We start from the raw sequence: 23,811 nt of genomic DNA, 5'->3' as shown, positions 1-23,811 counted from the left end.
GTAAAGCTGTTGATGTCCTGTTGCGGTAATTTGTTCACAAATCCAAAAAGGTATCCGGTCTATCATCACATGCTGATATTTGGAAAATACTGAATGAATTACAAGTATGTCTTTTTGTAACAAGGGTTTTGACTACTTAAACTGACCCTTGACTTCTTCTCAGCTTGGACCACTTGAGGTGATGCATGCTGAAGAAGTAGTCACATCACCCTTGGAGTCTTTTGGTTCTTCGATGTTCTTTGGGTTCCCACTAATTGACAACCCTTCAAACATGCACTACTTGATGGACACCTTCATGCATTGGACCTACCAACACAGGAAAGGCCATTGTTTCGTGACTGAATTCCGTGGCTTTGGATCTGTCCTCACAAACCCACAGATCATGGATGTAAACCCAGCGTAAGTCTAACCGCCGTGATTACAAATAAGCATAACTGTGCTGATTGTTTGTAATTGGAGAAATAGGAATTTTCGGGGATTCAGGAACGGTCAAGCCTCTGCTGTTGCCCTCATGGTCACTCAACATAGATGCAAGCTCGGTTGTCAGCTCCTTGCACTGCCTCCCCTAATAAAAATCCCTGTGCAAATCCCGTCAAACGACCAGATATACTGCCACGCATTGGAATCAACCATAAACCCAGGTGAGATCTCAACTGCCGGTCCAGCTGATCTCCATACATTTTTGGCCACCTTAGCTCGCCCAGCGCCTCCGAAGGCCCCCACCCCTGATTATTCATTCTTTTGAGCCTGTAAACACCACATTTTGGCGGAATTTTTGTTACAAGTGTTTTGTAGTGTTCATACGTAGATATATGTACATAGGTGTTCCCTTTCATTTATTTTTATTGTCATCTGCTCCAATTGATTCTCTTCTGCTTATCTTGTATATGTACATAGGTGTTTGTTTTCATGTGTTTTCATTGGCCTCTACTCTGGTTCATTTCACTTCTGCTTTTCTTGTTATAAGGAATCCAAAACAATGTCTTTGATTCCTTCATAAACACCAATCACCACTGATTTAATACACTGTACAACAAAGCAATCGTTTATCATGTTGTTTGCTCTACCCCTTCACACACTATGTAAACTCTTGCCCATCAATCTTACTTGGAATGAACCAAGTATTATGTGCATATTACTCGGTAATTCTTGTGTTTCCTCACTCATGAAGCTAAGGTGATACTAATGAACAAAAGATGAAGTTTGATTTAAAATGTATGCAATCTGCTGGGAAGGTAATCACTGAGACAAGGTTGCACTAATCAAACACAAAAATTCTACATACATATGAACTTCTAATCAAGAACACAGACACTTTCCTAATGAATTTATTTAGATTTCTTACACCTCCTGATCCCCCTAGATATGAGAAACATCCAAACAAGACAATCACTGTTTAACATCATCACATGTACACCATATAATCACTCTCAATCAACTCAATAGACACGTGCATGACACAGAAACACCATCAGCCCAAGGTATTAGTTCTTGGTTGAGCCCCCAAATAGGGGTTTGATTGGTTTGTGTGATCATCAAAGCCTAGGGCATGGAGTGCATACGTTTGAGCTGTGGTTTGTTCTTGGAATGGAGACTTATCAAAGCTGACCTGGACAACAATATCCTGAGTTTCTGAGTCCCAAGATTGAATATTCCCAGTGAAGAATGTTTGGACTGGCTGTTTGTTAAAATCATCAAGCTCCATAACTCCAAGGCCTGGGTCACCTCTGTAGGTTATACTTCCTCCAACGTATATTCCCAGCTGACATATGTGGGACGGAGAAATGTTAGCCTAATCATTGTTTTTCAAAAGCAGAAACACTAACAGGAGTGAACCAAAAACTATGTTCGTGTTGCAATCAACTGGAGCGCACGAATAGGAGATGGAAAGGGTGAAATGAATTTCATAAGCATCTTAACATAAACTACTAAGAGAAAAACATACCTGGAGCGCACGAATAGGAGATGGAAAGGGTGAGGAAAAAGAACCCTTTCCTGATGTGGCTCCAGGTAGTTTATATACAAAAAGTGTCTTATGTAACAATTGTGTAATAGTTATGTAAGCACTATACAAGATTCATCGAGTAACAGAATGACATGTGAGAGGATTGAAGGAATCATTTGATGGTGGGAAAGCACACTATAGATGACTGTACATAGGAATATGATCAGGTTCTCGTGACATAATCTGTGAATATTCCAACAGTTTGGCCAAGATGTTTATCACCTCAGGCCCAAAATGCAGGGCTGGCTCCACATTGGCACGTATAGGTGATCCAATTGGGGAGACTGTGACTGAGTTAGCCAGTTCACACAAGAACTGGCGGGGTTGAACTATGCTAGGACCCAAGTCAGTTACTCTGCTCGGAGTTACTGCCAGCATATTTTGACCAGAGCCCTCATCATTGGTGAAAGGTCTGCTGGTCCATGTCTTTGGTTTGTTGATTGGTTAGCCTGTCTTCAACAAGATCTAATATGATTTCTTGGTGTTCTTCTGTCAGGATGGGAGGGCGAGGCATAGTCAAAGAAAGTCTATCATCAGATTTGAGAGGCATCGTCAGATTCAAGAGGTATCATCAGATTTGAGAGGGTGGAGGTGGTCTTGTCAAATTTTGCAAGACTTGTTTTCTTCCAGGTTAGGTTAACTTGGATATAGGAGATTGTAGATTAGAGGATCAGAATCAAGACGTTGTATTGACTCAAGTGGCACTTTGTCGATCACAAGCTGCCATTTGAGTCAAAATGTACATCTGAAAGATGTTTACAAAGAATCAATGAGCATTTTGTGGATGAGGACAGCGGACTCGGGGTCTAGGGGTCTGTAACCAGGGTTCTAACCCGTGTTTCATTGTGGTTGGTAACTTGTTATTAACAAAGGGGAATGGGATAATTCGGACTTTACATCATGTAACTTTTACACAAATGACATCGGATATCTTACAGGTTATTTTGATTTTTGACAAATGATGTCATCCAGTCTACCATCCAGTTTACCTTTGTCCGACATTATCCCATTGAGTTCACTATTGTCAGAAAGTCTTCACTTTCTAGTTTTTCTTTTTAGAACACATATACAAACAAAAATTATCTTTCAGACAAACTACTATCAAACCGTAGATCCACAGTTTGCTCTTCATATCAATGAGCGATAATGTCAGCTTTGATTTTAACGCTGCAAAGAAAGTTAATGATGGGCTTTCAGCCCTTACCGCTGAATATATCGCAGCAAATGGCTCCATTAACAAGTCAATGCAATGGGTTCGATTGAAATATGCATTGATTGTTCCTTGCGATGCACCTAATTGGCATCAGCAATGGTCAAAATTTGCATCTGACCTTATCAAATTGGACCAGAATGAAACCCGACCTATATTTCAAAACGAAGGTCCTATTCCAACAAGACCAGTCACTTCAGACAATGACCCGGTATATGTATTCAATTTGTTGTCAAATCCAGTATTTCCCCCTGATGCACGTAGGAACGACTATCAAGATAAGCATGATCAATCCAATCACCCCTCCCAATCTAAAGGTTCAAAATCTAATGAACCAGTTATCAAAGACAAAAATGACAACATCGTACCTATTTTATCCCAAGATCAGATTGATAACGCACAAAAAGTTAGAGATCTCCTCGATAATCAAGAAGTTTCTCCTAAAAAGATAAAGGGAAACATTTGGGAACCAAATCTGATGAAGATTCAGACGAATCGGATTCGGATGAGAAATTGGTCAAACACCAAAATAAATGGGATTTCTTCCCTAGAACCACCCTCGGTCCGAATTCAACCAAACATTACACTCCTGGAGCGGTTAGATTTGCAGCAGCAAAAAGTGGTTACGCCTCAAGTCTGTCTCAAGCGGTCAAAAGTTTCAACAACTCAGTCAAACCATTGGATTTTCCGGATAATCTCACTAAAGAGCTGCTACAAGGCAAGTATATCGACCTACGCCGTGTCAAAGGAGAATACCTTCAATCAAAAAAAGGTATGGCCCCTGCTCTCACAGTGGCGGGGGAAGATAAGAAGCTCAAATTACAGGGCAAGATGCAATCTAAAGAGCTCAATGATGTTCAAGAATGGTTTTACTATTTTGACATCCTTCAGAAAACTTATCAAGAGGCGTTCCCTAGTTGTTACGAAGATTTTAATCTTTATGCAGAATTTATCAAAGATCAACATATGTCTGACGGTTCACAAGCAAACTGGATCTGTGTGGCAAATTATGATGCTGCACTTAGAGGGAAGTTTGCATCGATCAAAAGTATTTCATTTGCTGATTGGGAACATCCAAAGTTGGCTACTCTCAAAACTAAGTATATGCAGAACGCATATCAACCAACGCCTTCAGTTCCTTCATCCAGTAACTTCCAACACCCCCAATTTTGAGTTCCACAAAGCGAGAAGTTCAATAGAAGACGCGCGAACACTCAACCTCAATACTCTTCTGCAAAACCTTCGAATTCACCTCTTTTCTTCAACGCGGATTTCAAGCATAAAGGGAAACTCAAAATCGAAGATACCAGCGGTGCGAAAGACTCAGAACAGTTTTGTTTTGAGTGGAACCTTTCTGGGCGCTGCAAGTATGGGGATAAATGCCGACGAATCCACAGATGTGTAGGTGTTTCTTATTTCACTATTCCCAATTCCAAACAAAATCATCTTGTTATGTTAGAGTTTTCTGCATATTATGTGGATATTTATTCTGACATTTAAGTGTTTACAGAACGTTAAGGGATGTAGGAAGGAACACCCAGGTTGTGAGCATGTCTAATACAGATAAAAAAATTTCCATGGGGTTGGTATTTCTCTATTTTATTTTGTCATTTTCTCTGGAAGGAATGTTTTCATTGCGCTTTGTATCCAAAGAATTCTGACGTTTGAGTTAATATTTAGAACGGATTTTTTGGAGCTAATATCTGTAAACAAAGAGATTAATCTGGCGATTGATCCAGATCAAAAAAAATTACGAGGCTACATCTCACTACACAAAATGTAATCTTTACCGGGCGGTAAAGAAAACTACTGACATAGAAAACTCCTGAGGCAACAGGAAGAGAGCTAAAAATCTGGAAAAATATGCACCTTGTTCCTAGATGTTGGGGTGTGATGATGAGTATTTTTTTGTATTTTACACACAGATATTGGTTAGTGTACTAAAAATAAAGGCTGAAAATCATCAAAAACCCACCTGTAACAATACCTGAAATTTGGGTCATGATCATGAAGACAATATTTTGTGGTCTAAAAACTACAACAACTTCTGCAATTCTGCTCCAAACAACTCAATTTTTGGCTCAGTCAAAAGCTGAACCATTCTCCTTTACACTTAATAAAGGCAGTAAGGTGTTATTTAGTCATGTAAACGCTCTACATATGCTCAAACAGTTCTGCATGAATTGCTCTGTAGGATCTTTTGTAGACCGGCTACAGATGTGATGTCTCAATGATAAATGTAAAGGAAAGACTCACCTTTTTGATAAACTTAAAATCGAGTGATTTGATTTAGAACTGCAAAAGGTATTGATGTTTGAAGATTTCAAAATCCTCTCTTCAAAATCATGGGTCAAATTTCAGGTATTGTTACAGGTGGGATTTTGATGATTCTCAGCCTTTATTGTTAGTAGACTAACCAATATCTGTGTGTAAAATACAAAAAAATACTCATCATCACACCCCAACATCTAGGAACAAGGTGCATATTTTTTCAGATTTTTAGCTCTCTTCCTGTTGCCTCAGGATTTTTCTATGTCAGTAGTTTTCTTTACCGCCCGGTAAAGATTACATTTTGTGTAGTGTCTGGGATGGGGTAAACCCAATTGGCTGTTCCCCGGCTATCGAATCTAGCTTATACGCTTGACCATTTCCAGATGCTCCATCATTGGAAATTGAAAAGGACACAGCTTATGTTTTGAAACAATATCATTACTTATTCAAAATAAAGACTCCTATTCAAGTTGATAAACTAGAAACTCTTTTAGTAGACCACCCAAATTGGCTTTTTGTCAATTCAGTTATAAAAGGTCTAAAGGAAGGTTTCTGGCCCAGTTCAGCACTTCCATCATCGGAGGTAATCGATGGTCCAAATCATATTTCATGTGACGAACATCAATTAATCCTAGAGAATCAATGTCAAGAGGAGATTGACAAAGGTAGATTTTCAGAGGAGTTTTCAACTTTGTTATTAGGAATGAAAGTGATTCCCCTTCTTATGGTGTCAAAGAAAGACTCGTTAAAAATGAGAGTCTGCTCTAATATGAGTGCGGGAAGACCTTCACCTAATGATATCATCGACAAAGATAACATTCAAGTTACTTACAATTCCCTCAAGACCTTTATCCCTTTTTTAATCAATATGAAAAAAGAATTTGGAGAGGTGGTATTGTTTAAATCAGATGTGGAAAGTGCTTTTAGAATTATACCTCTTCATAAACAATATCAAATTTGGCAAATATATAGAATCAGAAAGAAATTTAGAGCGGATTTCATGCTAACATTTAGATCTTCAGCTTCACCTCACATTTGGTGTGGGGTCTTCTCGTTAGTTCTTTGGATAGCCGAATTTGTCTTTGGAATTAAGTATATGAACAATATGATGGACGATGTTTGGTCTGTATGTTCAGCGAGACATTTCATTTCATTTAAAGGTCATCGAATTCCGACTCCTCAGGCAAAATTATTAAACTTGTTTGACATATTAGGTATTCCATGGGTTTGGAAGAAGCAGATTCATGGACCAATTATAGAGATCATAGGTCACGTGGTGGATTCCGAGAAAATGGTTTTCTATTTGCATCCTGACAAAAAACTTAATCTAATTAAAACGGTGGATGATTTTGTTTCACAGCCTCAACATTCTTTAAAATCATGGCAGGAAATTCTCGGTCACGCGTCATGAGCTTGTACCTCGATGCCCTGGGGAAGGTTCGCACTTCAAAGTTCATACGAGAAAATTTCAGGGAAAAATCAAAGATTTTTAAAAATTCATTTAAATAAAGAAATTCAACAAGACCTACGCTGGTTAATAAAAATTTTCAAAGCTTCAGATGGTGTAAGATTTTTAGATTCTTCAAGATGGGGTTTGACAGAAGCAGATGCGGTTTTCTATTCAGATGCCTGTATGACAGGGTTAGGCATTTGGGAACCTGGTCCTTGTTTAGGTTTCTATTTTATTCTTCCCCCACCAGATTGAAACATCTTCTGGGCCGAACTGCTAGGTGTCGTTTCAGCTATTGACATAGGGATTAATCAAGGTTCAAAAAGAATTTTTATTCATTCAGACAATAAATTAGTCGTAGATCTTTTTTCATCCCATTGTCCTAATTGGATCGTTCGACCGTTATTTCGTTATTGCATTAACCGTTTATTGATTGCCAAGGCTGATGTTAGAGTCATGCATATTTCAGGAGACAGTAACAAATCTGCCAACAAACTTTCTAGGCAAAAAGAACTTTTATCGGAGCAAGATTATAGTGAAATGTGCATTGCCACTGATGCAATTTCCATTTCTTATTTAAAAGTTGATTCAGGTTTAGCTTCAGGTGGTTTAAAAGCGAATCTTTCTATCTCAAACTCTCATATTCAACCATGGGTCGATCTTTCATGAAGAAATCACCCATCAAAAACATTAGTTTAGCCGATTTACAGAAATTATCAAGCAAGGATAAATGTTCTACTATATGCAAATCTTCTCTCATTAAGTACAAATCAGGGTTTAAAAGCTTTGCAAATTTCTGTATTTTATTTAAACTCGATTTTGTTCCGAATGTCCAAAACTTATGTGATTTCATTTCTTTTGCTAGTCGTTCTATTTCTCCAAGATCTGTGCAGGCTTATTTAGTTGGCATTTGTCATATATTTAAACTTAATTTTCCTTTAATTGTTTGTCAAACACTTCATCAAGACGTCAAGGATACAATGAAGGCGTGCATAAAAGAGTATTCAAAACCTGTAGTCAGAAAAAATCCCCTTTCACTTAATCAAATTGAACTCGTCAAGTCTAATTCTGGTAATTCTCACAATGACAAATTATTCTTAGCATTATTAGGAATTGGCTTTGGTGGCCTTCATCAATTAGGCGAATTAACTGTTCCCGACTCCGAGTTTCTACTCGATGCAAAGAAAATCATTTTAAGATCATCCCTTCAATTTTCAAGTTGCAAAAAGTTCATTCAATATCACCTCCCATATTCAAAATGCGACTCGACTTTTATTGGTGCTCCGATTATCATTCAATCTTTCGAGAATACGTCGGCTTGTCCAGTCTTATTATTAAAATCATATTTGTGTTCCAGAGATACACTGTTTATGGCGGCCTCTGAACTTTTCATTACCTCATCTGGTTGTTCTCCTTCTCGTAAATGGTTTTTATCACGATTTCATCAGCATTTCAATAAATCATTTTTGGGCCACTCTCTTTGATCTGGAGGAGCAACTGCGTTGGCTCAAGCTGGTGCTTCCATGGATTCCATCAAAAGCGCAGGAAGATGGTCATCAGAGGCTTTTTTGACTTATGTGCGTGGGCATGTGGCATTACGTTTACCTGAAAACCAGAATCATGTAATTGGGCATTCTTCCCATGTTGGTGCGAAGGTTTCATTCATTTAAAGGTAAGTTTCCATTTCTATTTAATATTCCAGCAAAGCTATGGTTTCAGTTTTTATTCAAAGCTATTATGCTTAATTATATTTGCATGGTAATTATTGCCTTTTATCCGGCTTTCATTGCTGTTGATTTTAATTTGCTTATTATAAGCTGCGAGTATTATTTTTGGGCACATTGTGGTCAATTCGTTACTAATATATTGATTTCTATTCTCTCCTACTTCACCACTCTTCGGATTACCTGTTTATAGGCGGGTCGGAGAGGGGTTGTTTATTATGTTGAAGAATATTATTACCCGGGGCATTATGCCTTGGGATGTCGCCCAAAACTCGTGCCACAATTTGTGGAATATTCTTTTAAGTTCTTTAGTAAGTTTTACTTATCCACGTTTCTTGTGGTTGGTAACTTGTTATTAACAAAGGGGAACGGGATAATTCGGACTTTACATCATGTAACTTTTACACTAATGACATCGGATATCTTACAGGTTATTGTGATTTTTGACAAATGATGTCATCCAGTTTACCATCCAGTTTACCTTTGTCCGACATTATCCCATTGAGTTCACTATTGTCAGAAAGTCTTCACTTTCTAGTTTTTCTTTTTAGCCCACCCACCGCTTCCCTTAGGTATTCTTTTATTTTTATATTCCTCATTTAAAATTTAAGATTCAAAGATTATTTGCTTTATATTTCTCTCTCAAAAAAAAACGTTTATTATCATTATGGTTTCTATTTTACATTTATCAAGGTTGTTTTTTAAAAAAAAAAAGCAGCGAAGAAAAATCAGTTTCATGGTTATTATTTCCTTTTTTTTCAAAATGTAGTTGGTTGTTTTTTATTAGTCTGAGCTATTGTTCCGCTACCGCCCCGTAGGGGTTGTTTATTATGTTGAAGAATATTATTACCCGGGGCATTATGCCTTGGGATGTCGCCCAAAACTCGTGCCACAATTTGTGGAATATTCTTTTAAGTTCTTTAGTAAGTTTTACTTATCCACGTTTCTCTAATATCATGTGCAATTTTGCAGTTTTGTAGTTTTGACTCATCTGGCTCTCCACAGCCACTGTAAACTTGTTATTAACGGAATGGAATGAGAGAAAATTTGGAATTTATTACTTACGACATGTCACTGACGGGTTGGACTTCTTTCTATCTATTTTACCACTCATCATTGATGATGTCATAGCTCTTTACCAATTTCCGACTTTTCTATCCCATTGCGTTTACTTTCGTCGATTTATCGCCTATAAGTTGCTATCTTACGCGTATTCTTTTGCGTCCCACCCACCCTGTTCCATTTTTTCCTTTTTTATCTTTCTTTGTCTATTTTCATACTTTCTTTTTTGAGCTGTTTGGTTTATTTTATTCTCTGCTATGAGTTTTTTATTACGATTAAGTTGCAATTCTTTTTCTTACATTTTTTTTTGTTGTTTTGTTGTTTCTTTTTATATTGTTCATTTGGCAAAGGTTTTTGGTTGTGGTTGTCTTATTTCTTTTTATTTTTTCAGAAGGTTATCTTTTAGTTTATGTCGAAGATTCAGTTTCATTTTTTAACTTTTTTAGCTTTATTATCAATTTCTCTAGTTTGTCATTTTTTATGTTGTCCGCTAGCCACCCCGTAGGGTGTTGTTTGTGTTATCATGGTCAAGACAATTATTTACCCTAGGCATTTTAGCCTAGGATTTTTAATGTGTTAAGCCCCTTGAGAGTTTCAGAAGTGTTGTTATCGGTACGCGGTAATCATTATAAATTCCCCCGCTACTTCACTTCCATCGCGCTACCTCTGAACCGCTTTAACTCATCAAGCTCAAATTGATAATGCCTCACAAAAGTCTTTGCGAAAGTTTCGAAATAAGTTATACCAAAAAAATATCGCTCGATTTCAACTACAGACAAAGAAAATAGCGCAGGAAACAAGTTTTTAAAAGAATCTCGATGAGATCAGGAATTAACCGAGTCATGTCTAACCTCCCTCCTCTCTCGCCCGACGGGAAGTGGGTTAAACGGCCTATGATAGGCTGTATTGGCGCTAGCCTTCCATGTGCATCATTCCAACAAATCTGCTCAGACTTCTTCGATGCGAGAACGACTGCTGTTTTATCTGAATATGTCACGTCCGGATATCGACTAGAAATCCGCAGTCGGCCGCAATCAACATTGAGATTGGCCAAGTGTCCTTGTACGAATCGAACTGGCCCAAGTCTGTCAGTGGAGACTCGAGTGCTGCCAAAGTTTATATGTACTTGACGGATAGGACTTACGACTGGGCCAAATGAGTGGTCATTTACAGTAGCTGGACAAGGTGATCAGCATCAACGCTGACCACAGTTTCCCCAGCGCTAGGATGCAGATTGTAAAGGCCTTCAATTCCACCTCTCCTCGACTCTTCGTGTCCACGCCGATCAATTTCAGCACAATCAACCTCCTGACCCATCGCTTCGCCCAACATCTCACGTAACACTGTCCAACAATATAAATATCAATTGCCTGATATGGTAGCCCATTTCAATGCGCGACTCAGATACACAATGGCCGCCTACATCCTGTCACAAGTTTATTGCGGGCACCAATTAGATCAGCGTCGCCTCGACTCCCTTCGAAGTTCAGTCCCATCGCTGGATGTTTTTGGTACCACACCTCGCTCGCAATCTTATACGTGCAATGCCACGCAGGCTCGTCTCGACTCCCTACAAAGTCCAGTCCCTCCACCAGATGTTTTTGGCACCACTTCGAGCCCACAATCTTATATGTGCAATGCGACCGATCTAATCGCACAAAGCACTCCACACAAATCCCTCTCAGAGCCTGATGACCTCCCGAAAATAGGAAGTTTTACACAGCACAAGTGCTTTGAAAATATCTTTGAAGGTGAAGAAGAACACTGTCTTTATGTTGACACCGACTTCTCCGATGGAAGAGGAATGTCGATCCTCACGCGCCCATCAATCCTCAAAGAAGATATCTCTGAACTCCCGATCTTCAAATCGAAAGCTTTTGTGGTCACTCAAGCAGAGCGCGAATCAGTGGCATACAACGTCACCCCGATCGTCGCGAAGGGTAATGGTGCCCTTGCTACACGTCAAATTCTCAAAGGTGAACTGATCAACTCAGATCATGCTGCCGCTGTCATCATCATGGAATTCGCAGCTTTCCGTCGCCGCGACTTTGATGATATTTGTGTCTCGGCTTTTGATTTGTTACCCGCGCCTACCGAATCAAGTCTCAGGAAGTTGCACGGAGTCGGTCATAACAAAACAGATCGTGTCCGTACAGCCATTCAACGTAATGCGTTTGGGTCTCACCGCGGTCGTGAGGAGGTGCTTCACTATGCAGTTGTACCTGAACCTTCAGTATTCAACCATGAATGTCGTCCCAAGTGTGTCTTTCACTTGAGTCTTTCCAGTATCTGACTTTAAGCGTGCTAATGTCGACGTTTGAATTACTAACGACGTACGAATCACGCAGTTCGGCTTTCTATTTCGATGATAAAACCCTGCGAGTCTACGCACACGCCGTTCGGGACATTGCCTTAGGGGAAGAGATTACGATTGCGTGTACCTAACACTTCACTTCTTCCGTCTCAGTACCGCAGCTATCTTTCTGACAACAAATTTCATACTCTAGACCGTGCTATGAAAGCATCCAGAGCGGGCCGACAAGCCGCGATTGCACATTACGGCTTCTCATGTACATGTAGTCATTGTAGCATGTCTGATGAAGAGTCCAGAGCGTCCGACCAGCGCATCGAAGAAATTGACGCCATTCTGGCTCATCTAGACGACTATACCTACAAATCCAAAGCTAATCTAGATACAGCAGATAGGCTGATTCAACTCTACCACGAGGTTTGCATCCGATCCCTTCACACAGCGCATAATATCACACTTTCAAGTACATTTTAATCATACGACTTTCTTTCCACTCATTCAGGAACGGCTTGACGGCCTAATGGCAGAAGCTTATACGCTTGCCACAATGACATACAATTCATTTGGAGAAATAGAAGGAGTTAAGAAACATGCCGCCTTAGCTCGGTCCGCTGGAATCCTTGTCGCTGGACCTGAATGGTCTGAGTTACCTGCAATTGAGGAGTTCTTGGAACATCCTCAGACACATTGGACTTATAACACACGTCAAGGTATGCGTTCGAGGCAGAAATCGAATCAGTTAGAAGAGCCTTGATTAGCGGATATATGCGAATGTTTTGATCATTTGTACATATAGAGATACATATCTACAGAATCCTTCACTGAATCTAGATAGACTTTTGATTGTGAGGCAAACTCTGTCTGCAAAAATGAACAACCTAGACACTGAGTCGATCAAGATTTGGACCCATACGCTTGCAATCATTTCTCTGACTTTTAAGCGTCTCCTGTGCGCACCAGGCTCATTCTTACAAGGATTGAAAATGCCTAGCATACACATAGTCAAGCTTAACAAAACGGTCTCCACGCAGCCGTTTCCGCGCTCTACGTCGTTGATCAAAAGTAGCTAACCAAAACTTCCACCACCACGAGCGACGTCTTGTTCGAATCGCTCGCTCTATCCCGTTAGACAAATATGGCTGGGCGATATCGATTTTGTTGAGTCGGCTGATTTGAGGATTGTCATCTTACAGCTCAGCCCACTTACTCCAGATGTTGAAGCCCACTGCCAGTCATAATTGAGCTGGAGTTGGAGAATATTGCTCGTGTGCCATCTGAGCTTTGATGTGTTTGTTTGTATGAAAACTGATACGAGGCTGTGATCGGAGGGCTGCGTAACTTGAAGGATATAAATGTTTGAGTCATGACCAACCGTAGTGCGACTAGGCCAAAATGAAGTAAGCATTTACACTAGTGGGACGATTTGAAAGTCAACGCTGAGCTTCCCATGGTTCAGATGAGAAATGTAAAACCTCTTGTGTCCTTTGATCGCACCTCTTTCCCATTTCTTCTTCCCGAATCCCATCAATCAAGCCCAATAATCCACCGAACCCATCAGTTTGATCAGCATATCACACAGCACTTCCGAACACACACAACCAGTTACCTGACATGGTAGCCTCTTTGAATGCCCAACTCACATACATCACGGTCGGCTGTGTCTTGTCCCAAGTTTATTGTGGATACCCATCACATCAACCTCGCCTTGACACACTTCGAAGTCCAGTACCTCCGCTGAATACTTTTGACACCTCACCGGCCCCGCGAATCTGCAATGCTAGGCAGGCGCGTCTCGACTCCTTTCAAAGTCCAGTACCTCCCCTGAATATTTTCGGCATCTCACCGGCCCCACAACCCTATGTGTGTAATGCTATCCAGCCACGTCTCGACTCCCTTCGAAGTCCAGTCCATTCGCTCGATGTTTTTGGCACCACAGTCCTTTCGCTAGATCTTTATGGTTCCACATCAAGTCCACAATCTTGTATGTGTGATGCTACTCAGTCTCGCCCCGAATCCTTGCGAAGTCCAGTCGTGCCTTTTATGGACGTTCTTGGCACCACGCCCGGCCAGCAATCCTATATGTGCAATGCCACCGATTTAATCGCCCCAACCACTCCAACCAAAAGCATATCGGAGTCACGTCAGCTCCCGAAGATAGGGAACTTCGCACAGCACGAATGCTTCGAAAATAGTTTTCCAGGCGAAGAAGAGCATTGTCTTTACGTTGACACCGATTTCTCTGACGGAAGAGGGATTTCGATTTTCACTCGACCATCAATCCTCAGAGATGAGATTTCTCAGCTTCCGGTCTTCAACTCGAACTCCAATGTGGTCACCAAAGCAGACCGCGCATCAGTGCCCTTCGCCATCACACCGCTCCCTGGCAAAGGTAATGGTGCACTTGCTACTCGCGTGATCTCCAAAGGCGAATTGATCATTTCAGACCATGCTGCTACTGTCATCGACATGGAAACATCGGCTTACAATCGCCAAAACTTTGATGATATCTGTGTATTAGCTTTTGATCTGCTACCCTACTCCACTCAATCACGCCTTCGAAAGTTGGATTCCGTTGGCCATACCAGAGCAGCTCTTGTCCAATCAGCAATCGAACGTAACGCGTTTGAAAGCCATCACGGTGGCGACGAGCGTGTCCTTCACTATGCAGTTGTACCTGAACCCTCGATATTCAACCACGAATGCCGTCCCAAGTTTGTGCTTCTTTTCCCTTTTTCCTATCATCCACTCACCGCATGATGATACCGTGAGTTGAATTACTAACAACTTATCCACCACGCAGCTCCGCTTTCTATTTTGATAATAAAACCATGCGTGTTTACATATCCGCCGTTCGGGACATCGCACTGGGTGAAGAAATCACGATCGCATGTATGTAACACTTCTTCAGTTCGAGTCACTAATGCTTTTCTGACAGGAACATCCAAACTTTAGATCGTGACATGAAGGCTTCCAAAGCGGAGCGACAAACAGCAATCGCACACTATGGTTTCAAATGCACATGTACTCATTGTAGCATGTCTCCCAAAGAGTCCAGAGCGTCCGATCAACGCATCTACGAAATTGACACCATCATGGGTCATTTAACCGATTTTAACAACGACTCCAAAGCCAATCTAGACATGGCCGATAGGTTGATCCAACTTTACCGCGAGGTTAGCATTCGATTTCCTCACCTCGTTTGATGCCGCATTTTCACATTGGTGATTTGAGATTCACATGACTTTCTCTCCGCTCATTTCAGGAACGATTTGACGACAGAATTGCAGAAGCTTATACGCTTGCTACAATGACATACAATTCATTTGGAAAAATATCAGAAGTTAAGAAGTATGCCAACCTAGCTCGATCCGCTGGACTCATCGCAGCTGGACCAGCTTGGTCTGAGCTACCTGCAATTGAAGAGATGCAGAAAGATCCTAAGGCGCATTGGACTCATAACGCGCGTCATGGTATGCGTTCGAGGAATGAGTAAGGGTGTCAAAGACCGGGGATCTATACATATCTTTTCATCATCTGTACCAAGTCTTATGAATTTTAATTTATTGCTCCTTGATATCATTTTCATGGATTGTAAGATCACATGGTAATAGTATTATCTAACAAACTTTTCACATCAACAGACTTTCAACTTTGTCATCATCATACCCAATGAATCTTTTGTAGCGATGCCAATGTATGCATTTCTTCGTCTGTTTTTTTTGCAACGTCAAATTTAATAGCATATAATGATCTAAAATGTATGCCTGAAATAACAATCACGTATAGCTTGAAGCAAGGATTCCCCTTCCAGTAATGAAAAAACCCTACGTTAGAGCTTCAAATTGATTGTGATATTCACCAACATCTCGCAATAGAAAATGTCACTTGAGCTGTTCAACTCTAAAAACTGAGCTTTGTAGGAGAGCCCACAAGTTGAAGACCAAGCTACCTTTTTTTATCCTTCCCCGTGCTGCCTTGGTATCATTAATTTTACCTGATCAGCTCCCAGAAAATGAAAGAAAAATTTCAAAGCTAGGAGGGGAAGTAAGAGAGAATCATGAAGAGTCCGGTAGATGATATTAAGTAAAAGATACCATCGAGTTAACTGATGTTAAGTAATCCTATTGGCTTGATTGAATCCACCCTTAGAAATCTTTATAATGAAAAATACAGTACTATATACATATGATGGTGGTCATACTGCATTGCAGGATTCCCGAGCTTTCACTTGTCGTTTGTTCGAATGGATTTTCGTTTGCTCACAGCCCTTGACACAAAATGTTGTTGGCTCATGTGACAAAATGGTGTTTAAAGTCCGATAAAATTGCCATTCTTTTCATGTTCGAACTTCTTCAAAATCGAACGCTCCTCGTTGAGAAATGGCGAGATTCGACTTGGATGTCTGAAAGTAAGAGCCCGGCCCATAGTCTTAGATAGTACGGCTGTGGCCATGACTAGATTCATTCTCCGTGATGAAATGTTCATGAATCTCGTTGGTTCAGACCAAGACGCTTGCATTGCTGGCTCAAGTCGCGGTCCTATGTAGATTCATGCGATGGGGTCATGTTGGGAATGGGAGATATTCATGATGGGAGTCGGATGGATCAGGATGGATCTTCTTTGGTCATTTAGACGCGCACCTATTGAAATTTGACATACACCGTCACGGTCCGGCGCACAGTTGAACGCCCAGATTTGACCAAAACCGGCGAATTCTGATTTCTTCCAAATAAATATCAACTTCATCTCAACTTGTACAACAGCAACAACTACCACCACCACAACATTCCACCTCTTGAGAAATTCGAATGACATGTTGAACTGGTCGAATTTCCAATCAACTTCATCTCATTAACATTCAAGATCACAAACCTCAATCATCGCAACTTTTGATCTGTTATTCCTCTTATCATGCATTGTACCGCTTATTTTGTTTTCGCAGTCACTTGGATTGTCATCAGTTCGGTTAGTTTCATCTTCTCTTCTCAAGTTCGATGATCAAAAGTACCAAAAAAACTGACTTATTCCCATCTTCTTTCGATAGTTCTCATACGGTTATCATATTTCAGCTCTCAACTCTGCTCAAGATGCAATCACTTGCAGATGGCATGGTTCTTCAACTCCATTCGTTAAAACTCACATGCTACCTCTAACTTCATGTTTGGTCATGTCTGATAACCTTTTCGGACTCTTAACATCTTCATATACTATCGGTGGTTTTGGTGGTTCTTTATATGCGTCACATTTGGCCAATTCTCAAGGTCGAAAACGTTCGATTCTCATTGGCTCATTGCTGATCGCTTTCGGTTCAGCACTTATGGCTCTTGCTACTTCTTTCATTCCTATGTTGTTGGGAAGGACGATCATTGGTCTTGGATGTGGTCTCAATACTGTCCTAGTACCTATATACCTAAGTGAAATTTCACCAGTCGCCATCAGAGGATCTATAGGTGTAATGAATCAACTTGGAATTGTTATCGGGATCTTAGCTAGTCAAGTTGTTAGCATGCCTCTTGCTAAACCGTTTATCTGGAGATGGATCTTCGTCATCAGTGGATGTATCAATGCCTTCCAACTTGTAATTGCACCTCTAATGATCGAAAGTCCCAAATGGGCTATGGAACAAGAAGCAAAACGTGCTGGTATTCTACCTACTCAATCAACTTTACGAAACGAATCTGAAGATCTCACTGAGGCGCAAGGACCTAACGATGATGTCGAAAGACAAGGGTTATTAAGTCACCACGATTCACCCGGTGCTAATGAAGTTCATGCCCAGACTTCAACATCTCAAGATGAATTATCCATTTCAGAACTTTTTCGTGAATGGCATCACGATCCGGTTTTAGCTAGCGGATTGAAAGTAGTATTGATCACTCAACTTGCTCAACAACTATCTGGTGTCAAGTAAGCAAACAGTTTTGGTCGATTTGTATTGAGTAAATATGTTAATCTGACCAATTTCATCAAACAGCGCTGTGTTATACTACTCAACTTCTATCATGAAATCTGTCTTACCAACCCAAGCAGCCTATATCTCACTCTTCATCACCTTCATAAACGTCTTGATGACCTTCCCACCGATTTTCTTAATCGATCGAACCGGAAGAAAACCATTATTAATAATCTCAGCAGGAATGATGGCCTTGACATCTTGTATCCTTGGATTTTCGATTAATATTGGATTTGCTCAACTTTCTAGTTTGGCTATAGTCTGTTTTGTGGCTAGCTTTAGTCTGGGTTTAGGTCCGATTCCTTTTGTGATCCTTAGTGAACTGGTACCTACACATGCGATTTCTGCTACTGGAGGCCTTGCATTAGGTGTCAATTGGGCTGCCAATTTTGCGGTTGTAAGTCACTTTCTTTGAATCTGTTGACTCTTTTCGAGGCTTATCTGATGAGCGTGTATCTATTCATATGTAGGGTCTCTTGTTTCTGCCTCTTCGTAACGCTATGGCCTCACCTGATGGTGATGGTGATGGTAATGTTTTCTTTGTCTTCACTATCATTTCCACCATAGCTACTCTCCTTATTGCCCGCAACTATCGGTGAACTCTTATAACAGACCAGCTCGAGACTCTTCAAAAAATCGTCCATTGTTGTAACTTATTTATCACTTCTTCGACATTCTTATGACTTGTATGTGACTTCTTTATTTGTCTTTCACTCTTAGCTGATCACTTCAAAAGTTTTTCTAGTTGCTCTTTTTTTATTCATTCTGTTTCTGTAACTCGTCTGCTTCAAAAAAAGTATTTTTTTATCCTTACTTACATTTTAGAGAAATTATCTTGTCTTTCTTTTTTTTTCTCATCTTTTTCAAAAATTCCAGGACTTTTAGCTACCTTACTTTGCTTGACATGTTCATGAAGTGTTCGGTGTTACACATTGATAGAGATTGAGACAAAATTCAAGAAGTAAATTGCTATTTAACTCATGAGAGGAGAAGCAAAGCAATAAAAGAAACGTGAGAAAAAGAACACCTGATTTGAACCAGTGTATTGACCGGTATATATAATACAAAAAATGTCCTTTTGTGCTACTAATTGACCAACTGCATGTGTGTCACTGGATGGTCAAGAAAAATGATGTCTAATTCTTTTCACAGTGCTTTTCTTTGTCATATGCTTCAAAAGTTTTCAGTGGTAGATATTGTAGTTTACCACGATCATGGAGACAACCAATGCGATCGATCTCAACCACTTACTCTATGAATCAAGACTAAAATTGGTAGGTTGATTGTAAACTTCGTTTTCTCCTCCCAGGCTCAATCTCGTCGATAGTTGCAGCAGTTGCTCCATCACATAGAGCTTGATTTGCAGCTGGTATTTTGAATTTACTCACGGCAGCGGGATTCATGACGAACACCCCTGCAAATCCTGCACCTAAATGCCATCCAATATGACAATGTAAGATCCAAACACCTGTCAAAGGATTCGGTCAGATTATCAGATAGGCCAATCGTTTTTGAGTAGGACGGTCACCAACGCATACAACGAGGTACCACATACCTGGATTGTCGGCAACTATCCTTACTACAATCAGGCGTATGGTGAAGTAGTTCAAACATACATTCTGTTAGAGACTTATCAGGTACGTATATCAACCAGACAACCACTCACAAACTCTGTACGTTCCACCTGGGACGACTTGAGTCTATCATGAGGAGGGAATCAAAAGATGTCATTTATAAGCGACCTAACGGGTTTCTATGCTCAGACTCTTCAAAACTCACGTCTCTTCTCAATGGATTGGTGGTATTATAGGTCAAGGTAGCAGCGGCTGTGTCATTGAGTGCACCAGTTCCGGTGGCTACGGTTTTGGCCTACGTGAAGTGTATTGATTCAACGAGGGAAGACTACAGCACAAAGGTTGAAGTATGCACGTACATCAACTCCATCTACAAACCCTCAAAAAACACGTTAGCATATACAAAACCTAAATCACATTGTAAGATGATCGAGACTCACGAAGATGGTATGGATGGTTAATTGCAGCATCGAGATTGTTGATAACAATATCATAACAACCATTGGTTTCCATTGTGAATGCAGCTACTTCTGAGGTATTAAGGAATCCTCTTCCTCCTGAAGTCATTTCACTTAACAAAGGTTGATAAACATAAGCTTGAAAAAGATAAAATCCGATCAACACAGATTAGTACTCAAAGAAAAATAGTAAGAAAGTGGAAATGGGGTTTCAAATGCTCACTTAACCAGGTTGTATCATTGACGAAAAATCGACCTTTACTGACAGTAGTTGAGTTTTCAGTCGTGGTTGAAAATCCAAAACTTGACTCATAGAATAGCTGAAAAAACCAATCCAATTGATTAACTTTGCGTGGACAAGCTGAACTTGTATATCATACTGAGAAACGTAACTTACGCGTCCCAAAACATTTGTGCATGCGTTTTCTGGGACTAATGGTACTAAAGTGTTAGGATCTAGGTCAAGACAATCTCCAGAAACACTATCAGACCAATCAGTGGAAGTTGGAGTGGTCACTGTCGTATTGTAAGTAGTGGCTGTAGCGTTCACTACTCTGATTATCGCTCGAGCGGTTGCTGCCTGTCCATCCATTCCAGGTGCAACTTGAAAACACAGGGAAAATAAATCACAGGCAGTTAAGAAACAGAAAGCTCTTTTTGAAGAAAGGGATTGTACTTACGCCAAGCGACTGAGATTTTAGAAAAATCAAATTCAAAACACAATCTTCAGAAGGTTCCCATAAAGAGTTTATCAGGATAATGAGAAATCTTACAGCAATCGGTGTCCATGGCTGCTCTAAGATAGAAAGTACTTCCAACGGTATCATTACTTAAATCAAGAATTGCACTGTACCTCTCTCCATTATCTAAACACGTCGTAGAAACCTCAAAGGTCAAACTTCAGAGTAATGCTGAGAATCAAATCATGTAACTTACGAAAAGGAACTCGATGAACCGCCGTTGGTCCGGCCACTCCAGTTGCATCTGCCTCTGTCACATTGAGTGTATGCTGATCAACAGATACTCGAAAAAGAGCATGACTTCCACCTTCTATGAGGCGAAGTCTAGTTTTCCGACCAGCATGAAGATCAAATGTCAAATACTTTGTTGGGGTTGTACAAGTTGACCCAGGATCGGCATTCGTGCAATCAAAATATCCGATACCATTGATCAAAGCCGAATTCTATTCGCTCAAGTAGATCACAATCAGGTCTCCGTACTTTGAAAAAACAGGGATAGAGAGCTGCATATGGCTTACAGGAGATCTTGAAGCGGTTAAGATCAGAAAAAAATTGTAAGCTTCATTTTTGTAAACCTCAACCGGGAATTCTGATGCTTACGGTGCTGCAACTGAACCCAGGTAACCTTCGGGTGAAAGTTGCCCATCCAAAATTAGGGCGCTCAAGCTATTTGGAAAAACAATCCCAGAGGAAAATACTATCGATCAAGATATTTCGCGTGAAGATGAGATCTGAGAATCCTACTTATGATACCAATCGCTGTGGAAGGAAGGAATGTAATTATTATCAGTTATCAAGAAGATCATGCAATTTCGTCGAATTGTAAGAGCTTACTTGATGAACAGTACCACATCTTGATCATAGTCAACTCCTCTTACTAACGGATCATTCACGCTATGAATAATGAGTGGCCCGGCCTACGGAGTTCAAGAATGATGAGCTAGACTACACGCATCCGATTCAGCACAATCTATCCTTACCACACCATCCGCGGCGTAGTTCTACAAGGAAAAACACCATATTAGGACACAATGTAATATAAGATGAAAACATTGATCTCATACCTGAGAGTGCGCATGATACCCTTTCAAAGATGCCGGAAAGTCAATGTTAATCTAGGCTGCGAACAAATCAATGATTTCCACTCACAGAATGTGCCATATTGTCCGCTGACGGTGAAAGTATAGGTAAAAGTGCTACCAGCTGGAATCGGGCACTGGGTCACACCAGTAACACCATCCATCCACCCCGTGCCGTTTTGGTGGAGCTAAGATTGAACCGTGTTGTCAGCAAGATTTCACAGTCATATCGATGTAAACAGGAAATTCCCTTATGCCGTGCCAATGAATAGAAACAGAGCCTTTCAAGGTATTGGTAACTACAATATTGATTGTATCCCTTTGATGGAAGACAAAACAGCACGTTAGGAGCTTCCAGACAATTCGAACGGACAAACAATAGATAGCTACTCACCCTTCCTGCAAAGCCAAGAGGGAGACAGTTTTGCATATTCTGTCAGCTCTGAGCTCAAAAACATCGCAACCTGATGAGGAAGACAGCGTAAGTTGAAACACTCACATTGGCTTCTATCAAAGGCCCAGGAAACTGAGAATTTATTACAAGCATATTTCTAAATGATATCATTAGATCTTTCAGTTCCTTTGCACGCATAACTATACTATTCAAATGAACCTCACCTGGTATAACCATCTGGAGCAGCCGTTTGATTACTTCAAATCGCAGTCTTAGTAAGACACTCACTACAATATGGTATCAATGAATTATATATTCTTGTACTGGACTTACCTCAGAGTCCACCTGTAGTTCCTGGTTTGAGCCTTCGAGGTAATGTCGAAGTCTGCGGAGAGATAAAGCTCTGAAGAGTTGACCTTCACAGCAGCATAGCAAGATGAGAAGAGACTGAAGAGTAATGAAGAAACTAAAATAATTCTCTGGTATGTTCAACTATTGGCTGACATCGTCATTTTTTAGGTATCACAAATAGAAACTATCAAAGGCTTTATATGGCCTTTTACCACTTATCACACAGTAAATCTAGGATATATGGTATTTTGGAAGAAGGCTAGTTCAAGGTAATGGTGCCATATATAGCTTTGGGAACAGCTCAGGCCGGTAACTCACTGCACGGCTTGGAAACGATTTCGTTGGCAAAATCCCCTCAGTGCAAACACGCGTCGCTGCACGCCGACGATATTCGCCGAGAAGATCCATGCAACAGGTGCCCAAAGGAACGACGGCACCTGTGTAGTTCCATAGAAACTCAGGGATGAACGGAAAGAGGCACAACCCGGTACCGGAATAGAGGTACCGGACCAAAAGACATACAGTCTTGTGGAGACTTCGAAAAGGTGGAATTTCAAATTTGAAATTCTACCTTAGAGAAAACTTTCCTTCATCCCATCTTCACCCCTGAAACTATTCTACCCGCATGTTTCAAAAGAACTAACGCAAATCTCTGTATGGAAACGCCAGAGATGAAAATTGGAAAATCCGTTTCTGGGCAGAACGGATTCGGATGATGTGAAATGTAATGTCAATATGACGATGACCGCGAGATTTCAGAAAATTGTGACATCACACTGTTCTTGGATTGACGCTATGTGACAACGGTCTGCTACCTACCCGAGGACCGCGAAGCGGTCCCAAAGTGACATCCCGCGCTGGCACATACCGGCTGAAAATGGTCAACACTGCTTATTCGCTGAGCTGGCCGCCGTGAGGGCGAACTCAATGCCGAAGCAAACACCGGCGTGTACGCCAAAGTGCAGACACGACATGAACGCTGTTTAGCCCATCTCCAGTCCCACCGGAACCGTTCTATGACATTGATACTACTTGATCATGGTATGTTAATGCTCAGCGCGGAGGCCGCACCGCGGCATTCCGGCCTCAAGGGCCAATTGGTCAAATCTCCAAGGCGAGCTGCAGATTCAGAGGCCCCATTTCAGACGCAACGTCGCGGATGGAACCTTGATGAGGGGGATCCATCAGTGCCATCAAAGGGTACATCGACAGGGAATCACCGCAAATGA

The 23,811-nt window shown here is 40.8% G+C and overlaps 6 protein-coding genes across 6 annotated transcripts; 5 read left to right on the top strand and 1 right to left on the bottom strand.

Moving 5' to 3' along the window:
* Window positions 1–271: 271 nt before the first annotated feature.
* Window positions 272–745, top strand: MELLADRAFT_53425 (uncharacterized protein; the record flags this gene model as incomplete). Its single annotated transcript, XM_007414303.1, has 2 exons — window positions 272–399; window positions 484–745. 2 exons carry the CDS (start codon window positions 272–274, stop codon window positions 743–745), a joined length of 390 nt encoding a protein of 129 aa, XP_007414365.1.
* A 7,171-nt stretch (window positions 746–7,916) lies between these two features.
* On the top strand, window positions 7,917–8,420 carry MELLADRAFT_91460 (uncharacterized protein; the record flags this gene model as incomplete). The annotated part of the gene is made up of 1 exon (XM_007414304.1): window positions 7,917–8,420. The coding sequence occupies one exon, from the start codon at window positions 7,917–7,919 to the stop codon at window positions 8,418–8,420; it is 504 nt and encodes a 167-aa protein (XP_007414366.1).
* A 2,120-nt stretch (window positions 8,421–10,540) lies between these two features.
* On the top strand, window positions 10,541–12,787 carry MELLADRAFT_110239 (uncharacterized protein; the record flags this gene model as incomplete). The annotated part of the gene is made up of 5 exons (XM_007414305.1): window positions 10,541–10,809; window positions 11,127–11,981; window positions 12,071–12,159; window positions 12,230–12,450; window positions 12,536–12,787. The coding sequence occupies 5 exons, from the start codon at window positions 10,541–10,543 to the stop codon at window positions 12,785–12,787; spliced, it is 1,686 nt and encodes a 561-aa protein (XP_007414367.1).
* An 857-nt stretch (window positions 12,788–13,644) lies between these two features.
* MELLADRAFT_66419 (uncharacterized protein) lies at window positions 13,645–15,526 on the top strand (the record flags this gene model as incomplete). The annotated part of the gene is made up of 4 exons (XM_007414306.1): window positions 13,645–14,744; window positions 14,834–14,922; window positions 14,986–15,206; window positions 15,296–15,526. The coding sequence occupies 4 exons, from the start codon at window positions 13,645–13,647 to the stop codon at window positions 15,524–15,526; spliced, it is 1,641 nt and encodes a 546-aa protein (XP_007414368.1).
* A 1,247-nt stretch (window positions 15,527–16,773) lies between these two features.
* On the top strand, window positions 16,774–18,888 carry MELLADRAFT_44903 (uncharacterized protein; the record flags this gene model as incomplete). The annotated part of the gene is made up of 4 exons (XM_007414307.1): window positions 16,774–16,998; window positions 17,078–17,940; window positions 18,008–18,383; window positions 18,457–18,888. The coding sequence occupies 4 exons, from the start codon at window positions 16,945–16,947 to the stop codon at window positions 18,583–18,585; spliced, it is 1,422 nt and encodes a 473-aa protein (XP_007414369.1).
* A 363-nt stretch (window positions 18,889–19,251) lies between these two features.
* On the bottom strand, window positions 19,252–22,743 carry MELLADRAFT_124629 (multi-copper oxidase laccase-like protein; the record flags this gene model as incomplete). Its single annotated transcript, XM_007414272.1, has 24 exons — window positions 19,252–19,454; window positions 19,542–19,561; window positions 19,657–19,679; window positions 19,766–19,855; window positions 19,920–19,939; window positions 20,001–20,156; window positions 20,242–20,338; window positions 20,416–20,621; window positions 20,699–20,707; window positions 20,792–20,884; window positions 20,955–21,201; window positions 21,277–21,283; window positions 21,359–21,424; window positions 21,503–21,517; window positions 21,593–21,675; window positions 21,739–21,759; window positions 21,823–21,842; window positions 21,908–22,025; window positions 22,078–22,156; window positions 22,232–22,236; window positions 22,337–22,388; window positions 22,456–22,488; window positions 22,565–22,678; window positions 22,736–22,743. 24 exons carry the CDS (start codon window positions 22,741–22,743, stop codon window positions 19,252–19,254), a joined length of 1,785 nt encoding a protein of 594 aa, XP_007414334.1.
* Window positions 22,744–23,811: the final 1,068 nt, after the last annotated feature.

This window comes from Melampsora larici-populina (genome assembly GCF_000204055.1).
Source record: "Melampsora larici-populina 98AG31 unplaced genomic scaffold MELLAscaffold_42, whole genome shotgun sequence".
Taxonomy (NCBI): domain Eukaryota; kingdom Fungi; phylum Basidiomycota; class Pucciniomycetes; order Pucciniales; family Melampsoraceae; genus Melampsora; species Melampsora laricis-populina.
This window is presented reverse-complemented; position numbering and strand designations above follow the sequence as displayed.